We start from the raw sequence: 16,347 nt of genomic DNA on the forward strand, positions 1-16,347 counted from the left end.
CAGCTTTGGAGAGATTAAGGTCACAGGGCGGGGCAATAACAGTGTCCAACGGGAGAGTGAGCAGGGGCACAAATGGGACATTTGTGGGCTGGAGCCCGACAACAGAAAAGACACTGATTGTTTACCAAATAGATGCAAGAAGTCAGAAACTAAAATAAGAAAAATGATATCATCTTCCAGTAGTAACTGAAATTTGAAGTACATACACACACAAAAAAACACCCCAACCCAACATATGTACAATATCTCTGTGGCAAAAAGATCAAATATTAAAGCACACCTAAAAATACAGAAATATATATTTATTCCTTGAAATACTCAGTATTGAGATGATAATCAGTTCTTTCCAAAGCAACCTAGAAATTTAATGTAATCCAACAAATATTTCCAAAGATTTTTCCATGGAATTTGACAGATTGCTTCTGAAATGTGTATCAATGTACAAAGGTCCTGGGAAAGCGAAAATCCTTTGAAAAAGAACAAGATTGGAGAGTTTGCCGTTTTTTAGAATATGAAAGCTTGTTCTAAAGCCACAACAGTGAAGAACAGAATACAGTTCAAAACTGAGCCACGTATTCAAACACCTCATTTATACAAATGCTGGCACTACTGGGTAGTAGGTAAATAGTTTTTTGCTGTGTCATTCTTTGGAGTGTAAAATATGCAGAGCATATTAAAATGAAACACCTAAAGAATAAAATGAAACACTGAATGCATGAAGACTGGTAACTGTGGGCTGGGGGTATGGCTCAGCAGCACAGCGCCTGCCTGGTAAGCGAGAGGTTGAGTTTGATCCCCGGTACCAAACCCCCTGCCCCCCCCCCAAAAAAACCCTCCACAAACCCCGCAAGACTGGTAACTGTAACTTACATGGTGTTTTGTTATTGTACTATGTGTCAGCCATATAGCACAACCTACTTTAAGTAATTGTGTTTTAATCCTAGGAAGCAGATACTATAATAGCCTTTAAAAAATAGACTTTTTTTTGGAGACAGGGTCTCACTATATAGTTCAGGTTGGCCTTGACCTCACTATGTATCCCAGGCTAGCCTCGAACTCTCGGTGATCCTCCTGTCTCAGCCTCCTGAGTGCTGGGATTACAGGGCTGTCCTACCACACCCAGCCAATGGTTTTATTTTGTAGATGAGGAAAGGGAATGAAGGAATCACTTTGTGTTAAAATCCCTGCTCTTCACTTGTACACTTGTGTGTGTTTGTGTGTGTGTGTATTACTGGGCATCGAACCCAAGGCTTTTAAGCTCAGCTGCACCCTCAGCCCCTCTTTTTTTTTTTTTTTCTTGGTCTTTTTTGAGACAGCGTCTCATTATGCAGTTCATGCCTTGAGCTCACTTTGTAGCCTAGGCTGGCCTCAAACTCTTAACGATCCTCCTGCCTGAGCCTCCTGAGTGCTGGGATTACAGGCGTGCACCACCACACTCAGCTACCCGCCTCTTTTTTTTTTTTTTTTTTTTTTTATTTTTTATTTTAAGACAGAATTTCGCTAAATTGCGAAATTCCTCAGACTAAATTGGAACTTGCGATTCTCCTGTATCAGCCTCCCAGAGGGCTGGGATTGCATGCTACTCTACTCTACACATTTATAGCCCAGATAATGAATGCCGCTTTAAACAAAGCTCTTCTCTGTCGCGTCCCTCCCCTCCCATCTGTTTCTTTTTATCTTGCAAGAGCCCGAGCAACTGCAGGAGGAAGAACTACATCTTCCAGCATCCATTGCGCACTCTAGCCCGTGCGCACATATTCACACCCCGCCTCGAGGCATCCTGCGCAAGCCCGCTCGCTAAGCGAACTACACTTCCCAATTCTCACCTCGAGGCCGGTGACGTTCTGTGCACTGCGGGCTCGGAGCAGGGCTCCAACAGCTGCGCCCCACTTTTTGGGATCCCGTCCTGGATCCAGCCCTCGACCCCGATTGGGCTTCACTATGGAGGAGGCAGATCGAATCCTTATTCATTCCTTGCGCCAGGCCGGCACGTAAGTACACAGCTCCTACTCGTTCCCAGCTGCCCACATCCGGGTCTCTAAAACGGGGGACCTACCCCCCACCCCGTCACCTGGGAACCTTAAAACCTGGTGACTTGACATGTAGGACTCCAATTTCCACGATCCACGCACACACCCCCGCCATCAGGGGCCTCCTAAGTCCCTTGAGCCCTACATTTGGTAAACCCAAACTCCGGGACCCAGCGTCGTGAGACCTTATAACTTGGAACCTCAAGACCTGGCACTCTGAGATTTGCAAATCTTGACATAAATACTCTGGGGCCCTTATTTCTGGAGACACTTGTATTCTGAGAATCAGAGAACTTAAAACCCGAGGACCCTGACACTTGGGAAATCCCCAGACTCTGAGACTGGATACTTAAGAACCTTCAAACTTTAGTTTCCCAAGCACTTGAGACTTTTAAAATCCAGGACTAAAATCTAACAGTATCAGTCAGCACTTGGTCACTCAGACAAACAAGAATTCCTCCAATTTGAGGGCCCTAAGAGCCCAGGATGCCAACATCTTGGGTGCCTAAGTTTTGTATAGTTTGAATCTAGAAGGTCTTGATGTCCAGGGATCTTGACACGCAGTGAGTCTGACATTTGAAACTCTGAGAACCCCAGCCTCCCAACGTGTATTCTCTAAACTCTAGTAGCTCAGTATCTAGGCGTCTCTGACATACACGGAATATGGTATCTGGGGACCCAGAAATGCAGAGACCGTGCCGCCGCTGGGGCCCTTTCTTTCACCGTCCCAGGCCCTAGATATTTGAGGCTTTCAAGCATAGGGGAAATTCAAGATTTCTCTGAACTCAGGTTCCTTCCATCTACCATTTTCCCCCTAATGTCTTAGGACCTGAGGGTTCAGGTGGTTCTTTGTTTTCCCAGTGGAAGCCACAGTCACTAACACCTAAGATCCTTTTGAACCTGGACACCTCCCCAGGTCACCTCAGTTCTAGGGCTTCTAGAAGTTTGCATGGGGCATCTTGATCCCTGTTTCTTGACTGCTCCCCCAATCGAGCCTGCCTTTTTCTTCAGGGCAGTCCCTCCAGATGTGCAGACCCTACGAGCCTTCACCACTGAGCTGGTTGTAGAGGCCGTGGTCCGCTGCCTGCGTGTGATCAACCCTGCGGTGGGCTCTGGCCTTAGCCCTCTGCTGCCCGTCGCCATGTCTGCCCGGTTCCGCCTGGCCATGAGCCTGGCTCAGGCCTGCATGGTGAGTGCCGCTCCCAGTACACATCCTCTTCCTTCCTCCTTCACAAAGTAACTAGTTCCTTTGAAACTGTTGCCTTTCCTCACTGCTACTTCTTTTTGTGGCTTAGCTTTCCTTAGTGGTTACAGCTGCTGACTTTGTAGCCAAATTGCAGGAGTAGTTGAGACTTCAGCTTCACACTTGCTGAATGTGTTACCCTGGGCCTCTTTTTCTTTTTCTTTTTCTCTTCTCTTTTTTTTTTTTTTTCTTTTGAGATAGGTTCTTATTATGTAGCTCAGGCTGGCCTTGGGCTCATAATCTTCTTGCCTCAGCCCCCTGAGTACTGGAATTACATGCCTGTGCTGTACCTGGCTATGGCCTCAGTTTTCAGATTTGTGAAATGTAGATTATAAAAGTAAGGTTGTTAGAAGGATGAAATGAGTTGATCCAGTTTATAACAGTTGATTCAATTGTCCCTAGCTTCTGCCTTTTAAACTTGGTATAAAAAAAAAACTTGGTATCAAAATATACCCCCACTCTGTAGTATACATTTATTAGTGCAGGAGAGGCCCTGGTTGGGTCATGCTTACTCTGAAACCAATCACTGTGTGCACTGATTGGCCCAGTTTCAATCACATGGTCTTTTTTTTTTTTGGTTTTCTTCCGGTACTGGGAATCAAACTCACGACCTTGTGCTTGCCAGGCAGGCACTGTGCCGCTGAGCTAAATCCCCAGCCCCAGTCACATGGTCTTTCTATAGGACACTGTGATTGGCTGCTCTTTTATGGTCTCATGAAGTTCAGGGAGGGATGATTATCTAAGGGAAAATAGGCTGGTCAACTAAAACAGTCTCCTATAGCAACTATATGCACCTTGCCTCTTATAAAAATTCCAAAAGTGTCTCTGTGATAGGTCAAGTAAAGCACCTTTCTAGTGGAGTACTCATCCTTCCCAAGTCCACAGCTGTGTCCAGTTATTATATTCAGGAGCTCCCAGCTGAGCATGTGCCACTATTCCTGGAATTCCAGCCTTTATGCTGAGGCAGGGGGATTGTGAGTTTGAGTCCTGGCCTGGGCAATTTAGTGAGACCTTGTCTCAAAATAAAAAATATATTATGTACAGGTACAAATTCTTTATGATGAATGTGATCAATATGTACGACAAATATCTTCTAATAAAAAATAAAATTAAAAGTTAAAAACCGAACCAAACCAAAAAAAAAAAAAAAGAAAAGAAAAAAGGAGTGGGGGTGCAGCTCAGTGGTAGAGCACACTTGAATTCAGAATCCCAGTATTAAAAAAAGATAGCTCTCAAACAGGCGTAGTGGCTCATACCTGTAATCACAGCTACTCAGGAGGCTGTGGCGGGAGGATTACAAATTTGAGGTCAGCCTGGGCAATTTAGAGAGACCTTGTCTCAAAAAAAAAGGAGGGGGCTTGGGATGTAGCTTAGCACTCCCTGGGTTCAATCCCTAGTACCACAAACAACAACAATAATAGTAACAAAAACCCTTCAACTAATGCCATTCCTTGTGGCTCATTGGTTCTGTGATTTTGGGCTAGTCTTTTAACCTCTTAGGTTTTAAGTTTCTGCATGTGTGCAGTGGGTATAAGAATTATACCTATCATGTAGGGCTGCTGTGAGACTTAAAAATGAGTTAAGGGGCTGGAGGTATAGCTCAGTTTTAACTTTATTTTTTGGGGTGGTGCCGGGTATTAAACTCAGGACTGTGTGCTTGCCAAGCAGGCGCTTCTGCCATTGAACTATATCCCTGGCCCTGTCTCAGTTTTCGAGCATGTGCTTTGCATGCATGAGACCCTGGTTCCAATCTCTAGCATGCATGCATGCACGCGCGTGCGTGCGCGTGCGCGCGCGCACACACGCGCGCACACACACGCGCACACACACACACGGTAAAGACTGAGTTAATGTATAAATAGATGGATATATGTTTGTGTAAATGGCATTACTGTTAATGGATACGCCTGACCTTGCTGCTTGTGTTCCAGCACCCTGGGGCTGCATAGTCAGTGTAAACACTTCCAGCGTACCCCACAAGTACATGTGGCAGAGGGGCAATAGGCCAACTCCAGCAGAAACTTCCCATTTAGACGAAGGGCTCAGGGTGATTGGAGGTGTTGCATTTGGGCCACGTGTGTGCAATTTCTGTTTTTTACCAACAGGCCTCTTGGCTGTGCACATCCCTTGGTTATCAGGTTGACCTAGCTGTCAGGCTTCCTAGAGCCTTCTGTCTGGGGGGTGTTGGTGGCTTCATGAGGCAGGCAGTCTGTCCCCTGGCCTGGGGCTGTGTCCCGGAGGATGGCACTCGGAGCCGCAGTTATGTCTTCTTGGGCCTGGAGAGTGCCCAGTGGGAGGTGTCAAGGTAGTGGGCCAAGCTTTCCCATGTTCTCTGGTCTTCTCGTCTCTCGGTGCAATCTGCTGTTTGTGTGTACCAGCCCTGGCTCATGCTGACCTTAGTGCACAGCAGAGAGTCTGGCTTTCTCCGTGGTCAGGAGGCGCATCTGCCTTAGTTTCCCAGCAGCAGGCAGAATGGGCCTCTAACGCAGCATTGCTGCTTTCTGCCCTGCTCCTGGTACCTATTTATGCATGTCAGACTCCTCCATATTTTGGCATCAGCCACTGTACACACCCCACTCTTGGAGCAAGTTTCCATATCAGTCACAACTCTTTGATTGCAGATGTCAGAAAGAAACCAAAGTAAAGTAGCTTAAAAGCCAGTGGTTTTTCACACTTTTTGACTGTGACTCTCCAAAATAAAGACAGCTCATACCGGGACCCAGAGCACATGTACATTTATCACAACGGCTTTTAGGTGAGCACTCTGTTCCAGACACTGTGGTTACACTGTAGTCACTAATTTAATTCTCACAACAACCTTCTGGGGTAGGCATTTTTTTTTTCCACATGAAAAAGGTGTATCACAGAGAGGTTGAGTGATTGGCCTGAGATTGCATGGTCGGTAAGAGACAGAGCTTTGGTTTGAGTCCAGAGAGTCTGCTGTCAGGGTCCGCACAGCTCTGGTAGAGTAGGGTTTTCTTTCTCCCCAAGCTAGTTTTCCAGCCCCATCCGTATCCTCAGAGTCATCTCATTCTATTGTGTTACTGGTCTTCTTTGCTTCTTTCTTTCTTTCTTTCTTTCTTTCTTTCTTTTTTTTTGTCTTTTTGAGACAGGGTCTCACTATGCAGTTCAGGCTGGTGCTGAGCTCACTTTGTGGCCCAGGCTGGTCTCGAACTTGCAACGATCCTCCTGCCTCAGTCTCCCCAGTGCTGAGATTACAGGCGTGCGCCACCACGCCCGGCTTTTGCTTCTTTTCTTTTCTTTCCTTTCCTTTCCTTTTCCTTTTCCTTTTCCTTTCTTTTGCAGTGCTGAGGATCGGACCCTGGGCTGCATACTTGCTGGACAAGAGCTCTGCCACCGAGCCACACCCCTGGCCCTTCCTGGTTATTTTTAGGCACTCCTTGTATAATAGGTAGATTTACTATTTGCCCATGATATGGGCTCCAAATAATTTTCCCAACTTGTCATTATTCTTTTGACTCTGGTAATTATATTTTTCTTACAATTGTTTCTTTCTTTCCATTTGGCAGAAATCCCATCTTCTTTTTTGTGGCCTCTGGACTTTGAGTCACAGCAAGACCAGAGCTTTAATCTCCTTTCTGGCTCTGTGGCATCAGCTCTAACTGCTCTGGGGCTTCGTCTGGGGGCGTGGAGGCTTTGCAGAGTCCCGGCAGGAGAGCAGAGTCAGAGCCTCTGGGACAGGTGTAACAAGGGTCACTGCTGGGAGGGGCCAGCGGCCTGAGCAACAGACGGGTGATGGGGCCGGCACAGTCAGACAGAAATGGGGCTCTCTCCTGCCAGGCCCGGCTGCACGGGTGGTAGCTGGTGAGAGAGTGCGCACAGGTGGGCCTAGGCCCAGGGCTCTGGGCGGGAAGAGCCTGCTGCCTGCCTGGCTGCTGTGGCCGTGTCTAAAAGCCCAGCATTGTCACCTGATTAATACTGCTAACCTGCAGGACCTGGGATACCCCTTGGAGCTTGGCTATCAGAACTTCCTCTACCCCAGTGAGCCGGACCTCCGCGACCTGCTTCTCTTCCTGGCTGAGCGGCTGCCCAGTGACGCCTCCGAGGATGCAGACCAGCCTGCAGGTGTGGGGGCCTGGGGTGGCGGGGAGGGGATGGGGCGTGTTCTTGGGGTGACGGGGCAGACAGGTGGCGTGAAGGTTGCAGTTGGAGGTAGAAGTGTCTTCAGGAGAGCTGCGAGGTAGGGTAGGGGTTGCGGGGACAGATGCAGGGCAGGTGGCACAGGGCTGGGGGCTGAGCTGACTCCCCGACTGCCCTGCACCCTCCTCCTCGCTCCCTCCACTTTGGCCACCTGGGCTTCCTTGGTGTTCCCCAAATGCTGGGCATACTCTGGGCCTTTGTGTCTCTGGACCGTTCATCCCTAGGTCTTCTCATGCTCTACCGCTTGGTCCCCTGTGGTTGCTGCTTGCGTGTCGCCTTAGGGAGGGCTTCCTCAGACTACCTGCAGAGCATTCCAGCCTCCTCTCAGACCTTCTTTCCTGCACCACTTGACTGTTATGGATCATATTTAAGATCTTGTTCACGAGCTCTGTCCTCCATTAGCCTGCTGCGTCCGTGAGGATGGGGACCTTTATCATTTTTTCCCCTGAGGTGGCTCACTCTTGTGTCTAAAACAGTGACTGATACCTACTTTGTGCCCAGTGTTTGTTGAATGACTGAGCGTGGGAATGTTAGCTGGGTCAATCTGTATCTATGGATGAGGGGTCAGGAGCCATGGCTGGTTTACCATGGCGGGCACATTTAGATTTGCAGCATTGTTACTTGATAAACCCTCCTGCCCTCATAGGTGACTTGGCTATTCTCCTCCGGGCCATTGGGAGCCAAATACGAGACCAGGTGGCCCTGCCCTGGGTCCCACCTCTCCTTCGCACTCCCAAATTGCAGCACCTCCAGGTGGGATGCCTGATTCCTGTCTGACTATGGCCGTCCCTGCCTAGTCTGCCTTGTCCCATCCGATTGTTTAGGTTGTTGGCCCCCTCCCACTGGTGACTCTGCTGTCCCTCTAGGGCTCGGCCCACCAGCAGCCTTTCCGTGCCAGCCGGCTGGTCATGCCCGAGTTGAGCTCCAGAAGAGGTGAGCCTGCGCTGTGGGGAGGCCCAGGGAGGAGGGTAGAGGTGTCGTGTGGAGGCCTGGCTGACTCGTCCTTGCCTCCAGAGCCTCAGGAGTTCCAGGCGAGTCCCCTGCTGCTACCAGTCCCCATGCAGGTGCTGGGGCCTGCTGGGAGAGCGGCCTCACTCCTTGAAAGCCATGCCATGCAGGTGCGCCAGCCCACAGGCCGGGACCGCCCGGGGGACGAGGACTGGCCCCGCAGGGCGCCCCGCCTCCCCACCCAGGTACAGCTGGCCCTCCGCCGCCCAGGCTCCTGCCTCCCGTGTCAGTGACTGTGTCTCCCTCGGCCCCCCGCCCCTCCCCCCCCTCCCCACTTGGTCGTCCTCTCTCATCGCTTCCTCTCCATGTACATCTCCCCAGCCCCACCTGACAGGACACAGCAGTCAGGGAGACTGAACTGGGGGCAAGTCAGTGACCCTTCTCACGGCCTCACCTCGTTCTGAAAAATGGGGCAGTGACAGGGTTTTGCATCCCTGACACTTGGAGGCATCGCGGTTGTTTACCTTCCTTCCTGTCTTTCCCACCTTCTTCCTGTCCCTCAGCCTCTCCCTCTCTGTCTCCGCACTTGTCACAGTGCTTACCGGTTCTGTGTCTAGCTTCTGTCACTGGCTTTCTCGCTCTTGGGAATTGCTGTCCCTTTCTCGCCCTGTTTCCTCATTTCTGTGCTGTTTCTGTTTCTACCTCTGTCCATCTCTTTCTGTCCCTTTTTGCCCTTTCTCTACCTGTTTATTCCTTCCTTCCCCTCTGTCCACTTTATCTGTCCCCTTACCATGTGTCCACCTCTTTAATTTATCCCTTATTCCCATGTCTACCTATTTATCTGTCCCTCTTCCAATCTTCCTCTCTGCCCATCTTTATTCTGTTCCCTTCTCTGTCCATCTCTGCGTCTGTCTCTTTCTGTCTGTCCCTACCTCCCTGGCTGTTATTTTTTTTTCTTTTTGTATTTTTTTTGGTACCAGGAATTGAACTCAGGACCTTGTGCTTGCCAGGTAGGCGCTTCTGCCACTGAGCTACATCCCTGGACCTTGATTTTGTTTTTTGAGACAGGGTTTCACTGTGCAGTTCAGGCTGGCCTCGAACTTACTTGGTAGTCCAGGCTGGCCTCTAACTCACAGTGATCCTCCTGCCTTGGCTTCCTGAGTGCTGGGATTACAGGCATGTGCCACCCTGCCCGGCCCTGGTTGGCATTTTTATCCCTATCTTTTTTTTGTTGTTGTTGGTTTTTTTTTTTTTTTTTTTTTGGTGCTGGGAATAGAACTCAGGACCTTGCGCTTGCCAGGCAGGTGCTTATGCCGCTGAGCTATATCTCCAGCCCTTTTTTTTTTGGTACTGAGAATTGAACTCAGCACCTTGTGCTTGCCAGGCAGGTGCCACACCACTGAGCTACATCCCTGACCTCCCTGTCTTTTTAAACTTACAGGAATTTTCAAACATAATAGTAGAGAAAATAGTCTAATGAATTGTATTTACCACCTTCCAATCTTTCTTTCTCTGTTGTCCCTCAACTTTTTTCTCTATTATTTAAAGCAAGTCAAGCATGGTGACACTCCTATAATCCCAGCACTCTGGGAGGCTGAAGCAGGAGGACTGCATATTTGAGCGTAGCCTGGGCTGCTTCGTAACTCATTGAGACCCTGTCTCAAAATAAACAGTAGATAAAGGCTGGTTGTAGCTCAGTGCAAAGGCCCTGGGTTTAATCCCCAGTATTACGCACACACAAAAAACAAATCCCACCCATGGCTAGGGGTGTGGCTCAGTGGTACACTTGTCTAGCATGCCGCAGGCCCTGGGTTCCATCCTTAGCACCAAAGCCCAGCAAATCCTGGTTATCATTTCAACTCTCCTTAAGTAAGACTACATCTGTCCACTCATAGGGACACTTAATTTTTAATGTAATCACAGTGCCATTTTTATACCTAGCAAAATTAACAGTGATCTCTTCATACCATCTGATACTGAGTTTACAATCAGATTTCCCCAGTTATCTTGAAACTGCCTCTGTTCTCACCTCTCCTTCACCTTTCTCTCTTTCTCTCTCTCTGACTCTGTCCCCTTCTTTGGCTGGCACCTTTGATTCTCTGTCTGTTCTGTCCTATACATTCTTTCTGTGGCCCTCTGACTTGGGGGCTCCAGGCTTCTCTCTCCTCCATCCTTCTCTAGGCTGGGAGAGAGTAGGTAGAGAGCGGTGCTCTGTGAGGAAGAGGCTCCCTCCTGTCCTCAGGTAGCATCCAGGCTGGTGGGGCAGGGAAGTGGGACGGAGTGGGCCTCTGGAAAGACTGGAGGGTGGGTGGGACGTGTCAGGTGGCTCCTGGACGAGGCAGGTCCTTGGGGTCAGCAGGCATTCACACTGTCCCTTTTCCCTGCCTGCTCTTTCTAGGAGGATCCCCGGGCCCCACGGCAGAGGCTGCAGAAGCAGGTGGCCGAGCACTTGCGCCAGAGCTGGGGTCCAGCGGGGGCTTCCACACAAGCCCGAGACCTGGGAGAGCTGCTGCAGGCCTGGGGTGCTGGGGCCAAGACCAGTGCCCCCAAGGGCTCCCGCTTCACACATTCAGAGAAGTTCACCTTCCATCTGGTGGGTGTGCCTGAGTGGACATGGGGGTGCTGATGGGGCGTGGCAGGCTCGAGGGCTGCTTCACGTATAAATGCCACTTTTTTCTGCAAGGTTCCCGTGTGTCTGCTAGGTAGACCCACTCTTTGCTGGGGCGGATGTCCAGAGGATTCCCCTAGCTCAGTGATGGTGAACCTTTCAGAGCTTTCAATGATAACCAGCAGGCCGCTGTGGCATGCATGCCATAGGTTTCCGCCACTGCCTAGCTCTTGGGGACCTCATGGGAGAAAGGACAGATTGTGGGAATGACATTAGGGGGCAGGGGTGTTCTTGGTACAAACCCCACCTTTCCTAATTTTCCTCTAGGTATAGCTTCTCCCTTTGGATGCTTCCCAATGGCGGCCCGTCTTTCTCATGGACATTTGGGGCAGCTGTGTCAGGCCGAGGGTTCTCTGGGAGCAGCTGTGTGGGTGTGGGTACAGCACTGGGGGTGCTCTGAGGTGCCGAGGCTGGGCCATGACAGACAGGCCTTCCCTGACATCTAGGATGCCCCTTTTCATGCCCCTAGGAGCCCCAGGCCCAGACAGCTCAGGTGACAGATGTGCCGGCCACCTCTCAGCATCCTGAACAGGTGAGCAGAGCAGTGGAGGGGACAGACCCGGGCCCTTGCCTGTCTTCTGGGCCTGACACCTCCACCCCAACTGGCCTGTGCCTCCCAGGACATGCGTGCGGCTCAGGAACAGGAACTCGAGTCCCTTCGGGAGCAGCTGGAGGGCGTGAACCGCAGCATGGAGGAAGTTGAAGCCGACATGAAGACCCTGGGAATCAATCTTGTGCAGGTGAGAGGCTGGATCAGAAACAGGGCCTTAAGCAGGGTGGGAGGTCAGCAGGCATTGTGGGGGGGACATCTGGGGCACTTGGGGCTTCAGGAGAATTGGTGGGTGTAAGGGGGATGTGAGGCTGGGGGCTTTGTGGGCCTAAAGGAGCCTATGGGCATCAGTCAGGCCTTGGTGGCTGTGAAGGTCTGTGGGCATTGGTGGGTCTCTGTGGGCAGGTGCTGGTCAGCTCCTCAGGGCTCCTGGGCATCAGCACACTGCTGGAGGGTGAGGGGCCTGGAGTGGCTGGAGGGCCACGTTATCATATGGGAGGTCTTGGGCTGGGCCAGGGCTGCTTGGGCTTACTGGGGCGGGGGCTGTGGTTTGTGACAGGTGGAGGCCGAGTGTCGGCAGAGTAAGCTGAGCACTGCAGAGCGGGAGCAAGCCCTGCGTCTGAAGAGCCGCGCGGTGGAGCTGTTGCCTGATGGGGCCGCCAACCTTGCGAAGCTGCAGGTGAGCTGGGCTGAGGCTGTGGCTGGGCCAGAGGGGCAGCGTTGGATGGGCCCAGCCTGTGTGACATGTCCTCCTCCCCCTACCAGCTTGTGGTGGAGAGCAGCGCCCAGCGGGTCATCCACCTGGCGGGTCAGTGGGAAAAGCACCGGGTCCCGCTTCTTGCTGAGTACCGCCACCTCCGGAAGCTTCAGGACTGCAGGGAGGTAGGTGCTGCGGTCCTGGGCTCTGGGTGGCGTAGGTCTGGCACCTCCTTAGGGGACAGTCCCTGAGTGCTGCTGACTGCCCTCTGACCACGGGCCCTCGGCAGCTGGAATCTTCCCGACGGCTGGCAGAAATCCAGGAGCTGCACCAGAGTGTCCGGGCAGCTGCTGAAGAAGCCCGCAGGAAGGAGGAGGTCTACAAGCAGCTAGTAAGGCCCATGTGGGTCCTGGGGGGGCAGGCTGTGTGGGCTGGTGGTCCTGGGGGTGCTGGTCGTAGGGGAGTGTCCGCTGTGTCCCCCTGCCTAGGTGTCAGAGCTGGAGACTCTGCCAAGGGATGTGTCCCGGCAGGCCTACACCCAGCGCATCCTGGAGATTGTGGGCAACATCCGGAAGCAGAAGGAAGAGATCACTAAGGTGCGCCATGCCCTGGCAGGCAGGACCGATGGGCAGACAGGCGTGGGGTTGTCACATGGGGTCCTTATGACTTCTGATAGCTAGAGCTTCCCAGCCACACGTGACATGGAATAGTCACAGACCGTCTACCCCAGATATCCTTGGTGCAGTGACACGTGCCCCAAGTGCATGTGCATGAGCCCCCTCACCAGGCCGGTCACCCTGCCCCGGACGCGGGCTCACAGCCTCACTGGTGTTTGCCAGATCTTGTCTGACACAAAGGAGCTTCAGAAGGAGATCAACTCCCTCTCTGGGAAGCTGGACCGGACGTTCGCAGTGACTGATGAGCTTGTGTTCAAGGTGTGGGACAGGCCAGCGCATGTGCAGGTTGGGGTGGGGCCAGCGGCCCCAGCAGCACCTGGGCCCTTTGCGAGCCCCAAGAACACATTGATGCGGGGGCCTGGCTCTGCTCTGAGTGGGTGGGAGAGGGTGGCCCTGTGGTGGCATGGAGGTGGTGGGGCCGGGAGGGGAGCTTTCTGCCTCGGTCTTTAAGGTTCCCTCTGCCTGGTCAGGATGCCAAGAAGGATGATGCTGTTCGGAAGGCCTACAAGTATCTAGCGGCCCTGCATGAGGTGAGGAGGGCAGCGCCTGGGGACTGGGTGGGAGGGGCCGCTTGGATACAAGCGTTTTGCTTCTGCTGTTCCCAGAACTGCAGCCAGCTCATCCAGACCATTGAGGACACAGGCACTATAATGCGGGAGGTTCGAGACCTTGAGGAGCAGGTGAGACCACGGGCGAAGGGGGCCAGGCCAGTGGGGCAGCTCCTTGCTTTATGCCGAGTGGCTGTGGGACCGGACAGTCTACGGCTAGAGGGTTAGCTCTGCCTCTGAGTGTCTGTGCCTGGGCCTTGGGATGGGTGAGTGTCTAACCCAAGCCTGGGCTTCGGCCTTGAGGGTCCTCATGCCTGCGTCTTAGGGCTGGGGGTGCCTTGGGTGGAGGGAGCGACACGTGGCAAGGCCTGGCAGTGGGAGGAGCAGGCTGTTGTTGCAGGGGTGGGAGGGGCCCAGGTGGCTGCCCCGGAAGGGTGCTGAGCAGCAGCCGGGCAGGGGCCCTTCATGTGCTGAGGGAATATGCATCACATCGCCTTAGATCGAGACGGAGATGAGCAAGAAGACCCTCAGCAACCTGGAGAAGATCTGTGAGGACTACAGAGCCCTCCGCCAGGAGAATGCTGGCCTCTTGGGCCGGGTTCGGGAGGCCTGAAGAGTCCCTGGTGGAGGTCCCCCCGGCCATAGGCAGGGATTTGGGGTAATGGAGACAGCGCTTGTGCTAGCCGTTCTCTTGGCCATCCAGTCCCTCCCATTGAGGCCTTAGACCCAGATGCCTCCCCACCTGACCCCAAGCCCAATCTGGGGTGATAGCCCAGCATGGAGAAGTGGCTGCAGTTTATTGGAGAGAGCAATGGGAGCTGGGGGCCTTGGATCCCAAATAAAGGAGGGGCTCTTCTGCAGTCTAGCTGAGGCATGGATCAGGGCTCGGGAGGGAGTGGGTGGCTGGGAAGTGAGACAGTCAGCACCTTTTGGTGAGTCCGTGTATCCTCGTGGGACTCAGGAGGCACACTGGCGAGCTGAGTGTGTATGCACGTGCATGTGTGCGAGATACACGGACAAGTCCTAACAGGCTGTGTCTGTGACTGAGCGCATGTGTTGGGAGTTGCACAAGAGCCTGTGTGACCAGTTAAGTGTCTGTGTGGCTTTCTGTAACCTGTGGTCCCGAGGGTACTGATGCTGCGTCTGGGGGCAGCCGGGGCTCACCTCTGCATGACCTCACCTCTGTGGGCCCAGAGGTTGGCTGTGGCTTTGTGCTTTGGGGCGTGTGGGTTGACAGGACTGTGTGCACACATGACTTTATGTGACTACATAGCGTTGGGGGCGTTTGCATGTACCAAGGCAAGCTCTTTGTGTATGTGTGTGACTTTTCCACTCCAAGGCCATCTATGAGGGTGGCTGAGGCAGCTGTGTGTGTGGTTGGTTTCGAGGTCCCATATTGGGGGGCTGTGGTGGTGAGGGCTGGGCTGGGAGTGGAGACCCTCTGAACAGCCTTGGGGCAGAAGATAAGATCCAGGAGGGTGGCTAAGCTGGAGAGCAGGGGCTGTGGCAGGTGAGACAGTGGACACCTCATTTCCCGGTGCCTGTGGACATATCTGGGGCCTGTCAGCCCTGTCCCCACCACCTCTGCCCCCAGTTTTGACCCTTTCCATCCTTCTTCCTTTCCTTGGCGTTGAGATCAGGGGCCTGGCGTCGGGTAGGAGCACCTGCTGGGCCGCTGGCTCCTTTTCTTGCGGAATTCAAACTCGTCCACGGTCCACACGGCCCCCTTCTCGCTCTCCACCCGCACGAAGCACTTGTGCAGGCTCAGGTTGTGGCGGATGGCGTTCTGTGGGAGGAGGACCAGCTGGGCCAGGGCAGGGGCAGGCAAGATCCACTGAGCCCAGCAGCCCCCACTGGCACCAACCTCCTGCCCCCCTTCTCTGCCTTGGAGCCCAGCCCCAATTCTGCCTGCTTCTGAGCTATATACTTCAGTCTGTCCAGCCACTGCCACCTCCAGACCTACTCACCTTCCAGGTGGCAGGGTGGTTTCTGAAATAGGCAAACATGCGTGTGAACCAGCGGTAGATTTCATTGAGTGTCCGCTGCTTCTCAGGAGCCTCCAGGATGGCCTAGAGCAGTGATGACGGACCTTTTAGAGTTTCATTGTTTTTTTTTTTGAGAGTCTCACTACGTAGTTCAGGCTGGCCTTGAACTCACTATAGAGCCAAAGCGGGCCTTAAACTCAAAGCAATGCTCCTGCCTCAGCCTTCCTAATGCTGGAAGTACAGGCGTGTGCCACCATGCCCAGCTTATAGTTTTCAATGCTACAAACAGCCTGTTGCAGCACGTGTGCCATAGCTTTGCTACCACTGGCTTAGAGGCTGTGGTAGGGTAAGAGGAGTGTCCCCTCAAAGTCAGGGTGAGAGGGGCAGTGGTCTATCCTGAGCCGTCTGATTTGGGGGTGGAATTAGGGTAGGGTGGAGAATTGGGGACAGGGTTAGATGCAGGGTGGGGCTTTGGCTCAGGTGGGATTAGAAGTAGAGTGAACATCTGCAAAGCAGTGTGTTTAGGCTCAGAAATTGGCTTGCACTGGCTGGGCTAGTGGTTTAGGTTTGGGTTTGGGAAAGGTCTGGGGTGAAGCCAGCAGGAGGGGTCACACTTGAAGCAAGGCTTGGGGCTCCTCAGGGCTTCGTTAATGGAGGAGCCCACAGTGAGGGCACTCAGAGGGAAACAGGACTTGAGAGGTAGGCTTGTTACTTCTTTCTTTTTTTTTTTGTTTTTTTTTTTTTGGTTTTTTTTTGGTTTTTCTCTGGTACCGGGAACCGAACTCACGACCTTGCGCTTGCCAGGCAGGCGCTTTGCCGCTGAGCTAAATCCCCAGCCCC

At 52.7% G+C, this 16,347-nt stretch overlaps 2 protein-coding genes across 2 annotated transcripts in view; one reads left to right on the forward strand and one right to left on the reverse strand.

Moving 5' to 3' along the window:
- Nucleotides 1-1,778: 1,778 nt before the first annotated feature.
- On the forward strand, nucleotides 1,779-14,382 carry Ccdc22 (coiled-coil domain containing 22). Its single transcript, XM_005411347.2, has 17 exons — nucleotides 1,779-1,991; nucleotides 3,042-3,219; nucleotides 7,227-7,359; nucleotides 8,081-8,187; nucleotides 8,301-8,367; nucleotides 8,449-8,627; nucleotides 10,781-10,975; nucleotides 11,520-11,582; nucleotides 11,671-11,790; nucleotides 12,160-12,279; nucleotides 12,366-12,482; nucleotides 12,587-12,688; nucleotides 12,786-12,893; nucleotides 13,137-13,232; nucleotides 13,445-13,504; nucleotides 13,580-13,654; nucleotides 14,022-14,382. The coding sequence occupies exons 1-17, from the start codon at nucleotides 1,942-1,944 to the stop codon at nucleotides 14,133-14,135; spliced, it is 1,884 nt and encodes a 627-aa protein (XP_005411404.1). The 5' UTR covers nucleotides 1,779-1,941; the 3' UTR covers nucleotides 14,136-14,382.
- Nucleotides 14,301-16,347, reverse strand: part of Foxp3 (forkhead box P3) — a 10,900-nt gene continuing 8,853 nt past the window's right edge. The window contains exons 10-11 of the mRNA XM_013508158.1: nucleotides 15,490-15,591; nucleotides 14,301-15,308 (exon numbers count right to left, since the gene is read on the reverse strand). Of these exons, the coding sequence (XP_013363612.1) occupies nucleotides 15,159-15,308; nucleotides 15,490-15,591 (252 nt within the window). The 3' untranslated portion in view covers nucleotides 14,301-15,158. The remainder of the gene's footprint in view (nucleotides 15,309-15,489; nucleotides 15,592-16,347) is intronic.

The sequence above is a fragment of the Chinchilla lanigera genome, unplaced genomic scaffold (genome assembly GCF_000276665.1).
Source record: "Chinchilla lanigera isolate Chin_1 unplaced genomic scaffold, ChiLan1.0 scaffold00142, whole genome shotgun sequence".
Classification (NCBI taxonomy): domain Eukaryota; kingdom Metazoa; phylum Chordata; class Mammalia; order Rodentia; family Chinchillidae; genus Chinchilla; species Chinchilla lanigera.

What these genes read in the sequence shown, in the direction of transcription:
- Ccdc22 (XM_005411347.2), top strand. Translation starts at nt 1,942, where the DNA reads ATGGAGGAGGCAGATCGAATCCTTATTCATTCCTTGCGCCAGGCCGGC. An exon ending in AGAAGTTCACCTTCCATCTG is followed by an intron (nt 10,976 to 11,519) that starts GTGGGTGTGCCT and finishes TCATGCCCCTAG; the next exon opens with GAGCCCCAGGCCCAGACAGC. An exon ending in CCAACCTTGCGAAGCTGCAG is followed by an intron (nt 12,280 to 12,365) that starts GTGAGCTGGGCT and finishes TCCCCCTACCAG; the next exon opens with CTTGTGGTGGAGAGCAGCGC.